Raw genomic sequence first — 12,154 nt, 5'->3', positions numbered from 1 at the left:
ACTAGGAGAGAATGAGAGAATGCCCAATGAACTTAAAAATGGTAAATATATTCTCTTATTGAACATCATTTTCACAACCTTGGTACTTAAGTTTATGACTAATAAAGCAGATTGATAAATAAATCATCTTTCTTGGGCACTAAGTTTAATGTTAGTAAATGTGCCATGAGAAATAAGATCTTCCTTTGAGCTATTGTTTACATTGAAACTATTTTTTTCAATCCAGTTTCATAGTCCACAAGCAATTCAGAAGAGGGAAGAAATGATACATTGTCTTCCCTATGTTGTGATTGTCTCCAAAGACTAAACAGATTTTCATGGTGACAGTGTATGCTCCTATTTGGAAAAGAAGAAAAGACACCTTTAATTTGATATTTTTCTTTAAAAAAAATTGCAAAGGGGTTAGGGGCTCTTCATTTCTTCTTGTTTTATTTTTGATAATATTTAATTAGTCAATTTTAAATAGTTACTGTTTATTAAGCCGTGAACCCTGCTATAACCTGAACATATTCTTTATCCCTTAGAAGAACCCTGCAGCATACTACTTGCAGTATGTTACTGTTCAGTTAGGAAGTGGAAGAAATTTCAGCTGGGCATGCTGGTGCATGCTTGAGGTCTCATCACCGGGGAGCAGAGACAGGAGAATCTGCAGCTCAGGGCCTTGGCTGTATAACAGTTTGAAGGCCATCCTGAGCTACATGAGGCTCTGTCTCAGACAGACAGACGTACAAGAGAACCAACTTAGACAGGTTGTTAGGTGCACGTAGAGCACAAGTACTAGAAGAAGAAGGTCATGAGTTTGAGTTGGGTTTCCTCTGTCCAGGCTGAAGCCTCCAATCGATACACAGTTTTTGAGAGTCAGTTTTCTGGCTGCTGCTTCTCAGAAAAGTTATGGATTTAACTCACTAAAACTGGGGTTGGGGATTTAGCTCAGTGGTAGAGCGCTTGCCTAGCAAGCGCAAGGCCCTGGGTTCGGTCCTCAGCTCTGAAAAAAAAAAGACAAAACTCACTAAAACTAAGAAGCAGACGTGTACTCACTTGTCTCTAAGTGATATTTTACTCTGAAGCATTTTCTTTGAACCCAGACTGTATATAAAAACCCTTAACTGGATTGTCCTAAGTTATCAGGGGACTCAAGAACTTCCTAATGGCGGTATAGACCTCAGAAAGTGCATAGATCTTTCTTTCAAGCAGACGTGGAAATGGGATCAGAGTTTTACAGCAAAGTATCAATAAGTTGGTAGCTTGGAAGGAGATCTTTACAAGGGATAGTAAAAGAGGAAGCTGACGTTCAATTCAGATCATACAGGGAGAGACACTTTGACTCTGTTTACCCACCTTGAAGTAAGTAAAGCAAAGTCATGATGAAAGGATAAAGGTGAAGGGGTATGTGGGAGACTTCCATCCTCTGAGATTCTTGTTTATTCATTTTTCAGTCAGACATTGGGTACTTCTGCAGGACTTTGTGGATGATAGTTAAGGTTATACTATCACCTGATCTTAAAATGCAGCATGTCCATAGGTCTTTTCCACATCTCTCTGTGTGTCTGTGTGTGTCTATACATATATGTGTGTGTGTGTGTGTGTGTGTGTGTGTGTGTGTGTGTGTGTGTGTATACACAGTACAGTTACATGAACAGCAGGTCAGTCAGAAGATGTCATGAAAGAGCAGAAGAGAAAGCCATAGGGACACGAATCTTGCAAAGCATTTGAGTGATAGCTGCTCTCTGGTAAGAGTCTCGTGTGTAAGAGACTGTAAGCGAGGCTTTAGGAGCCAAGGGGAGCTCCTAACTGATAGCCAGCAGTGAGACTGAGATCAGCCGCACAGAAACAGGAAACTCATCTGCCGACAGTGTGACCAAGCTGGAGGCGGACTGTTCCTCTAGAGCCTCCAGTAAGTAAGGTAGTGCTGTGAAGGCTTTGATTGCAGCTTGGGAGACTTGGGCTGGACTTCTGATCCTCTGACACAGTAAGATGGTGAATATGTGTCTTAAGGTCCTACCGTGGTGACTGCTTGTCCACAGTGACTCAGAGGATGGAAGTCTCCCTGGTCCTGCCTTCCCACACAGCTGCTGTTTTCCTTATTCCCTCCAGGCTGTTAAGAATGTACCATTTGTCTAATTATAAACATCATACACATGCTTTGTAGCCTTTGTTTTCTCTTGTTCAGATACAGATTTCCTTGTTGTTATTTAGTTTTACTACTAATTACTTTCAAATTAGCATAATGCACCCTTTAGTAGACACAGCCTGGGATCTTAGGCCTGTTAGACGGTCTGTCACTTTTGAACTTTCACCGTCATACTGCGCTGGATACTTCTGTGCATATGACCTTGCTCATGAGGGTCCTGACGTACATTCTGGGGTGTAGTGTCACTTAGACAGAGGGTATGGTTTGGTTGCTCGTTAACAAAGCTGAAGTGACTTACAACTTTAGTCTACCAAAATCACGACACGTTCACTGAATTTACTGCCACCCAGTAGTACTGCCAACAGAGAGAAATGATCGCCGGGAACTGTTCTGTTTAGTAGTTTCTCATCTCCGCAAAGATCTATAAGCAGCCACTGAGAGTTTCAGGGCAGCGAAAGCTGAACAAGGCGATTGCCTGGTTTGGAGAAGCAGAATGGGGGGGACGTTATGATTTAACCCTCCACTCGTCCTAGAGATGGGAGTTCATGGCACCAAAGCCCATTTTTAAACCCTCTTGAGTTTTCATTAGCTGGCAGTTCTGGTGTGCTAATATATTCTTGCCTTTTACATCTAGCTTACTGATTTTCTAACAGCCATTAAGCCCATAGTTATAGATGCGCTTGTAAGTTCTCAACTTATATCCCATATATATCTGAAAAAAGGAAAACTTAGAGATAGAAAAACAAAATGATAAGTATACTTTGAGTAGAGACCAAGTGTGAACTGAAGTATTGTACATACTTCAAAGCCAGGCACCCAGAACACAGGTTTAAGACTGAAGTATGAATATGCATTTTCTCTAGGGCGATGGAACAGTTTACACCTTTAGCTTACTCATGTGTCAAGAAGCAGTGAGTCAAGGTGGATTCTAGAGCCTGTTGTGTGGGCTACCTCCAGCATGTCACTTAACCTCTGGGCTGGTTTTCTGATGAGCCTTCAACATTATCTCATGTAGAAATGGAGACAATGGGCCTTAATGTGTAAGAGGACTTGCTGGGAAACCAAGGGGACCTGATTTCAACCCCCAGCACCTACATGAAAGCCAGGCATGGCTGTGCATGCCTGTAACCCCAGCTGTCGGAGGTGAGGGGCTAGCCAGCCTAGCTGGAGCAGTGAGCTTCTGGTTCAGTGAAACCCTGTCTCTAAATACAAGGTGAACGGCAGTAGAGGAAGACTCCTAGTATCCTCTGCTGGTCTGCATGTGCGCACAGCCATGTACACCCTCACCTATGTGCATCATATGTACATGCAGAAGGAAATGGAGCTTTGGTACTAAAATACTGTTACGGAACAATTCTCGGGTTAAACTGCTCTGGGTTCTGTACAGAAACTGTATTTTCACACATGCTTTGTTTTCTAGGGTCAAATCTTAATCGCTGTGGTTTCCGAGGCTCTTCATACCTGGGTATTCCATTCAATCCATCAAAGGTCAGTTCTGTTTAGGTTGGAATGTGGGAAAAGGACATAAAGAGATTTAGTAGATGAAGACATTTAGAAAAAACTAAGCTTCTAGGTTCAGTATGCTAAATAGAAAAAGAAATGTCTTAAGTGAAGCCTTTAGCCCCTTTCCTAGTTTTTTGGCACATATATATATAGAAATTGATGTTGTTACCAAAACTTATCTCTTATTATTATGTGTGTGTAGAAGTTATTAGTGATTTCCTGGAGAAACTGGAAACACAGTGCTCAGGAACTTCTGTGAAGCCGGTGAACGTCCTGTGCCACAGGACTTAGTGCTGGGCTCGTGTTTCTCTGGAGAGTGGGAGCTGCTCTCCAGGAAGTGACTGGGGACCCTGGCTAATGACTTTTATAGCAGGAAGCTGAGCTTCCCCAGCATTTTGGGCTGAGGCTTTTGAACCAGCCCATGCCAGTGTACAGGGAAGAAGTGGAGGAGCAGGCCCAGAGCGAGCACTGGCCGTTCCACTGTGGCAGAGTGACCAAGGGCCGTTCCACTGTGGCAGAGTGACCAAGGACCCACTCACAATGGGAAGTGGAGAAAAGTTGTTTTTCCTTCCTTCCTTTCTTTCACCATGATGTACAGTGTGGACCTCAGGGCCTCAAGCATGCCAGGCTCTCCCAACTGAGCCATATCCCTGCCCCCTTTCACCTCTTTTTGTTTTTGGTTTTTGAGACAGGGTTTCTCTGTAGCTTTGCGCCTTTCCTGGATCTCGCTCTGTAGACCAGGCTGGCCTCGAACTCACAAAGATCCACCTGCCTCTGCCTCCCGAGTGCTGGGATTAAAGGCGTGCACCACCACTGCCCGGCCCCCTTTCACCTCTTTACAAAGAGGTCTCGAAAGCTAAGGTGCTTGAAAGCTCATAGCTGTGGGAGCCTGAGATAGGAGGCCTATAATGAGTTTGAAGCTGGCCTGCATTCTATAAGCAGTTCCATGCCAACCTGGGCTACAAAGTAAAAATGTGCCTCAGAAACAGAGAACACACCAAAAAGAGGCTTTTCTGCAATGGGTTCGTCTGCTTATAGAATGGTTATCAGTCAGTATGGGATTACTCTTGAGAATTTCAAGAATCATGTGTAGTTGCAAGAGGGGGTGAGAAACTCGCAGTTGTTTATACTTTGATTCAAGATTCTGGAATAAGTAGCAGTGATTGTAGTGATGACAAGATTTGGTTGAAACTCTTTGGGCTTTATTCTTTTCACTTAAACTGTAGACAAGCTTATCTGAATCATGGTCAGATGACATCAGTAAGATGTCTCCAATCGAGTGCCTTGATAGCAGGGAATATGATAACAAAGGATTCATAAAATGTGTTTCTTTTTTTTTTTTTTATACATGAATTTTCCAACTTAAGTGAACCCTGAATAAAGGGAGTCCCTCTGGTTAGTCATAGGAGCAGAATTATCTGTCTTGACATAGGGAATGATGTTTATTGTGTAGTACAAGATCATGTGCAGATGTAAGCTGTACTTGTTGATGTAAAACAGTGATATATTACATCTTCACAAGATAATCTCTACCTCAAAGGCATCTCATAGCATATTTTTAAAATTTATTTTGATACAGTTGCAATATTGCCCAAGTTGACCCTAAAATCCTGGCTTAAGCCTCCCAATTAGCTGGTACTGTAGATGTGCACCATTGCATTTGAATCTCTGCACAGTTGAGAAATAATCTCCCTTAATGAAATGTTTGCTGCTGGTTCACAAGTTCTTGTGAAACCCAATTTTGGCCCTCAGTGTACCTGGCCTGTCCCCTCTGAGGAGCCAGGTCTCACTGTATATGGCCTTCGACTGAATCTCTGTGGTAACAGGAGCTAGAGACTCATATGAAATCACATAGGCCTACAAAAAGCTGTCATAGAGGATGAGAGTGTAGAGTCTATGAGACATACTAACCTGAGGAACCGGGAAGAGATTTTTCCAGTACCATATATAAAGAAAACAGCTTCATCATTTCTTTTCAGAAACCACTGAACCACCTGTGCGCCTTTGACATTCTAATACATGTATAGACACTCATGGATCCACTCACCTTAACCTTTCCACTTATTTTGCATCATAAATCCTATACTCTGTTAAATTATGTAATGCTTTTAATGCCCCATGATTTTCCTTCCCTGCTTCACTTTTATTTTCTTGTCCTTATCTGTACTATCCCTCTTTCTGCAGGAAAGAGTCCCTGTTTAAATCTGTGTAGTACCGCATCTCTTTCATGACCGCTTGAATGACCGACTCTGGATTGTAGTTATGTGCTCTCTTAAAGATCACAGTTCACATTTAATTCACGTTCGGATTCCCTATCACTCTTTTAAAATAGCAGGTGTTTGGTTTAAATACCGAAAAATGAGACCTGCTTTGGCCATTCCAAGAAGGCCATTATAGCTGTGAAATAGAATAGTCAAGAAAATTAGGGCTTGAGTTCTGAGGAGGGACTTAAAAGGTGTTAAGATGAAAATTGGTTTGGTGTTAGTGAGACCATATAAAAGAATTGTATGTAAGGGTGGATCAGTGGGTGGCTTCAGGCTTCAAGGGTATTGAATATCATGCAGATTTGCTCTGTGAAGAAGCACGGGTCATTGTGCAAGAAAATTGTGGGGTTAAGTTGCTAACCCTTTTTAACATACATACACAAAACCTTATTGGCTAGATTCCTTATATGAAGCTTAAATGTGGTTTATTTCTGAGATTGTGTGACCTTGCTTCTTCTTATACAGTTGAAGTCCTTACATTTACTTCTTATATTCTGAATGCTAATGTTTATTAGAGGTTGAAATGATTAAACTTCATGACAGTAGGATAATAAGGTTATGTGGTGAATAATAATGTATTTAATTTAGGTTTGTACCATATACCATAGCTTTTATTTTATTTTTTTTACAGTTCTGGGAATTAAACCTACACAGTAGGCAAGCACTTTACCCTTGAGCTATATTCCAAGCCCAAATTTTGCTTCTTTTTATAAATTTTTGGTTTTAAATATTGAATGAGTTTTTAACTTTATAAGACATAATTTTTTATAAATATAGGCTTGAACTAAGTAGAAAGTTTCAAATACATGATTTATTCAAATGTCTTAACTATTTTCATAAAGTTGGAGGAGTATAAGATTTTGAAAATTATGTAGCTTTGTAAGAAGACATATTGGGACATGTAAAAATTGAGGCTTTTTTTCCTCAGGTAGGTATCTATACAAATTGGTATAAGGAACATTTACTAAAACCTCATGTCAAACCTCATTTATGAAATAAAATTTAAAATTTCAATTAATTTAACATACTATTAATTTTGAATTTAGAACCCTGGAACAGCTCATCCTTATGACAGTGGACACATAGCGATGACCTACACTGGCCTTTCGTGTCTAATTATTCTTGGAGATGATCTAAGCCGTGTAGATAAAGAAGCGTGCCTAGCAGGCTTGAGAGCACTTCAGCTTGAAGATGGGAGGTAGGAGCTATTCGTTATTATTTTATGTTTACATAAAAACTATTTGGAACTAGAATATATACTGGATATAATACTATAGTAGATCTTTAGAGGATCATATTCTCTTTCTAGCACCATCCAGGACTGGAGTACAACTCAAGAGTTAGTGCACAATTAGTGTGTGAAGGCCCTGGATTAGATCCCCAGTTACACAATGGAAAAGTGCTGAATGGAAAAAGTACCTCGATTTATATGAACAAAAATAAAGCTCACTTTCTAGTAGAACTCCTTTCTCTTTAATTTGCCTTCTGGATGAAACAAATGTTTTGAAATAAGCTATTTAGTTTGAGTATCCTTGAAAGTACTTCTGGGAAAGAAAGGAATGCACATTAAAAACTATGTTCAAAGTGAGGTGGCTTGCTCTCCAGCTCATTGAGGGACACATTTAAATGATAGAGAAGTTAATGCTCATGACACTTGGTGGTTTATGTAAGAGTTTAGGTCACGAACAGTTGTAAGTTGTTAATGTGATGAAGTTGGTAGCCATAATCTCCAGTCAAAAGACTCCGTGGACCAGTCTGCTGCTGTGTTCCGTCCCTGCCCTGTACACGGTGGTCCTTATTTCCTTGTCAGTGTTTTCAGAACACTGTTCTTGACTAGGGAAAAATGACCGTAGACATAATAAACGGACATTTGAGAATCTGCTGTTGTCCTGGATTGTTGCCATCAAGAGGACAGGGACACAGTATTACCTCTTCAAAACTAAACAGAATGAAACTCAATATAATAGATCAGTTAATAGTTATCTATATATACATTGAGAAGAAATTTCACATAATAAAATTTGGGTTTAGCAGTTTCTTACTACCAAATAATACGTGTGAGGTTTTACTTGCTACTTTTTCTGCTGCCCTTACTGGGAGTAAATTCTTAGTCTGAATAGTAGTATCTGGGCAGTGACAACTCATGAGGATAAGTGATTTCAGGTCATTTTATACTGTGGAATGTGGTGGGAGGAAAGTCAGCAGTAAAGGGTTCTGTGAGTAAAGACACATGGCATATGTTCCTGGCTTGAGTTAAAGGATCTTAATGCAGCTTCACATCCTTGTTTTCAGTTTTTGTGCTGTTCCTGAAGGCAGTGAAAATGACATGAGGTTTGTGTACTGTGCCTCCTGTATTTGCTATATGCTCAACAACTGGTCAGGCATGGATATGAAGAAAGCCATCAGCTACATTAGAAGAAGTATGGTGAGTTATGTTGTTACAACTGGACCAGTCGAGGTTACTGCTGGGACTGAGGGCTGCAGTATAATGCAGACCTCATCTCTTCATCAAGATTGAGAAATAAAGAGTCGGAAGATAAGGTTTTTGGTGGATTGTTTCTCAGAATATCATATGGAAATAATCTCAAAGATCATATTGGTTTCTTGCCCATTAAAATGTATGCTTACTTGTGTTTTCTAATCTAATTTTAAAGATGATAACTAGAAATGTTCCTTTCACACAATACAATTTATTCTAGCAGTGATAAGGAGAGCTTAGCCACAGCCAGGGTCACCTTTTGTTCCTGCATCTTCTGGATAAATTAGAGGTGGCAGAGCTGCTCTCCAGGCTTATCACTTCCCAACTTTGAGGGTTCACAGTTTACAGATGAGAGTTCTTAAGCTGATTAAGGGTAATTAATTCAACCTCTAGCAGATCTGTTACTACCTCACACTGGAATGTCTGAGCTCTTAGAGGAGTAGAATTGGTTTAACTATGCATCAGATGTTTTGTTTTGTTTTTGAGATAGGTCTCACTATGTAGCCCTGGCTGACGTTCAGCTCACAGAGATCCTACTGCTTCTGCCTCCTGAGTGCCTTATGCATGGATTTTATTGAATGTATAATACACAGAGTTTAAAAGCTTGTGACTGCAAAAAGAAAAGACTTTGAAGAGTTTTGAGAGGAAAGAGCCATGAGCAGAGCTTATTTCTATAATCTGAGAGCTGTCTGGAGGCTGAGGCAGGAGGATGGCTGAGAATTTGAGGGAGGGGAGGAAGGATTGAGAGTGGGGGGTAGAAAGAAGGGAGAAGGAAAGTAACATGTTAGGGGTGGGTGATAAATGTTTATTCGTCCTATTTCTGCTCACTTGGGTAAGGTGGCAGTTTTCACTGTAGAACTAGTGTTTTTCTTTTTGTGATTATTAAGCATTTCATGGTAAAATATGTGGAGAATAAGTAGCCTGTATCTCATAACCTTTTATTCATTCATGTTGTAGTGTGCATGGTTTTCTACCCTAGTACCTATCCTATAATAAGTGGAAATTCCATTATAAAAAGCCTTCTCTCTGCCTTCATTTCTTTATTTACACTGTAAAGATTTATACTGTGGACTGTATTCTTATTTTAGTCAATGGGATATAGTCTTTCAGTATCACATTATCCCTAGTTAGTGTTAACTGTTACCTTGACAAAGGAGTCTCAAGTGAGGGATTGCTTAGGTCAGATTGGCCTGTGGGCATGTCTGTGGGAGATCATCTTGATTGTTAATTGATGGAGAAGGACCCAGCCCACTGTGGGCAGCCCCACACCCTGGTCAGATGGTCCTGAGCTATATAAGAAAGCTAGAAACTTGAACCCCTGAGCCAGCAAGCAGCATTCCTCCATAGTTTCTGCTTCAAGTTGCTGCTTGAGTTCCTGCCCTGACTTCCTCAGTGATGAACTATAAGCTGAAATAAACCCCTAAGTTACTTTTGGTGAAAGTGTTTTATCATAGTTGGAATGAGAAACACATTATATTTTGATGCTCGGGTTGTTCCAGATTTGGTCAGTGAGAACTTTTTCAGGCAGGGTCAGTACCTTTTTGACATGCTCCCTTCCCTCCTTGATGACTTCCTTGCTTTCTGGGACAAGACACTTCAGTTTCCACTTGTCCTTTTTTTAGCCTTGGGCCTGCAGCCATGCATTTCTTGAAGAAGCCCTGGCCCTTATTGAAGGACACTGTTGAGAAACAGGGATCTGGGTTCTAAGTGTGCTTATTAACATGGGATATTATTGCTTCTAGGCCTTTCTCATCAGGCAGACTAGGAAAGTTAATATATGTATGTATATATAGACCCTTATACACATACATGCAAACACAGGCTGCTTCTGTGTGTTTTTAGGAGCCTGTATGTTAAGAACCATGAGTCTGTACAGATAAGCCCAACTTGCAGTTTACTGCATTGGATCTATTTAATTTCCTTCTTTGATAAGTTATTTATTCCAACTACGGTTAGATTTATTTATTTCTGTTTGAATTCCTTTTGTAGGTATTCATTCCATTTAGACTCCCCATCCCTCCAAAAGTTGTTGACCTTTATTTATTTACTTAGAGTATTATTTACCTAATATGTGTAACAACCTGCTTTTGTCTGTCAGAACATTAAAGGAAAAATTCTGAGAAGTGTAACTTCTTACTCCCCTTTATTTACCACCCTTTTCTAACCTCCAAACCTGCCATCTTGTTCCTGTTCACTCTGTAGGTAACATTATTTTCTCATTTACCTTTCCTGTGTTTGATGAGAAGATCCATATGCTTTTTACTTCTTATTAAAATGACAACCCACTTCTGGTACTCTAATCTGTATTAGACATGTATGTATGTCAAACGGGAGTTTATTAGAGTGACTTACATAGGCTGTGTTCTGGCTGGTTCAACAATGGGTATCTCCTGATGGGAAGGCCATGAATCTGGTAGTTGTTCAGTGGCTGTGAAGCTAGATGTCTCAGGCAGTCATCAGTGTACTTTGGAATCCCAAAGAAGTGGATTTTAATACTGGTGAAGGAATGCCTTAGCAACAGGATAAACTTGCCAGTGAGAGTAAGAGCAAGTAGGCAAAACACAAAAGCTTCCTTCTTTCATCTTTTTATGTGGGCTGCCACCAGAAGATGTGGTGATTTAGGATGGGTCTTCTCACCTCAAATAATCCAACCAAGAACAATCGCTCACAGGTGCTCTGAGCTATGTGGGTTTTAGTTAATTGTAGATTAGTCAAGTTGACAAAACTATCCCACATAAAAGCAAACACATCATTTATTGAAGCAGGTCATACTGCAGTTACCTTTTCTGGTAATATGCTTTTTTACTTTTTCTTTCTTTTTTGGGGGGGTTAATTTGGTAATTTGAATAATATGCCTTGAAAATCACAGTTTTCCTCGTTTTTTTCTTATAGTTTTATATTTTATATATATAATGTATATATAAATAAATATGTATTATATTTTTTTCTTATAGTTTTACATTACTTAAATATGTGGTTATAACATAGTCTCTTCTAAAATTCTCTATTTACAACTATTCTGTATAGAGAGTATATTTTTTTACTTACAAACAGTGCTGTTGTTATTGATAACCTTCTGCATATCTTTTTATATATTACAGATACATCTTTAGGTAAATTGTTTTGTCAAAAGCTAAGTGCATATGCAATTTTATTGGCTATATTTTGCTTTCTACTCCATGCAAAGATGGACCACATGGACCAGGCTTGAGTAGTACTCTTGTTGCTGCTCAGCTCACTGCCCTTAAAATGTTTTCAGTAAGCCTGTTTCTTCTTTAGGAAAAAAAGGAACAAACTTAAAAAGATGAGCCAATTTGCATTCCAACCCCCACAGGAGAGTGCCCTTTTCCATACAGCCTTGCCAGTAGAACTTTACACTTGTTTAAAAGCTCCTTGTCTTTGTCTTTGTCCTGTCCTATCCCCCCTGCCCTCCTCCCATGCTGGGACCTCAGTCTCTGCATGGTAGGGAAGCACTCCCCAGGAACTGTCACCAGCCCTGTTTTGTTTCGGGTTCTCTGTATTTCAATTTTCTATGTGTCCTTTGCTTGTCTTTCATTTCAACCACTTTCTTTCAGGCATTTTTACTTCTTTTGATGGTGATCAAAACAGTGTTTAAGATCCAGCCCGGGACCAGGCACATGCTAAGCAAGCACTCTACCACTGCGCTCCATCTCTGTGCCATTTCTACCTCCGTAGATCAGATTTATATTCGTGGTTGCTTTCTGACTTTATTTGGGTTCCCTTCTCTTTTAGAAAGAGGTTTATTATTTGTAATTT

General features: G+C 39.9%; 1 protein-coding gene across 2 annotated transcripts in view; it reads left to right on the top strand.

Annotated features, from left to right (window-relative positions):
- Pggt1b (protein geranylgeranyltransferase type I subunit beta) overlaps positions 1-12,154 on the top strand; it is a 39,518-nt gene that overhangs the window by 9,266 nt on the left and 18,098 nt on the right. For both annotated transcript variants that reach the window (XM_052742139.1, XM_052742140.1), the window contains 3 exons: positions 3,552-3,619; positions 6,945-7,096; positions 8,191-8,323. In XM_052742139.1, the coding sequence (XP_052598099.1) occupies positions 3,552-3,619; positions 6,945-7,096; positions 8,191-8,323 (353 nt within the window). The remainder of the gene's footprint in view (positions 1-3,551; positions 3,620-6,944; positions 7,097-8,190; positions 8,324-12,154) is intronic.

The sequence above is a fragment of the Peromyscus californicus genome, unplaced genomic scaffold (genome assembly GCF_007827085.1).
Source record: "Peromyscus californicus insignis strain IS unplaced genomic scaffold, ASM782708v3 Scaffold_17__1_contigs__length_78620276, whole genome shotgun sequence".
Classification (NCBI taxonomy): domain Eukaryota; kingdom Metazoa; phylum Chordata; class Mammalia; order Rodentia; family Cricetidae; genus Peromyscus; species Peromyscus californicus.
This window is presented reverse-complemented; position numbering and strand designations above follow the sequence as displayed.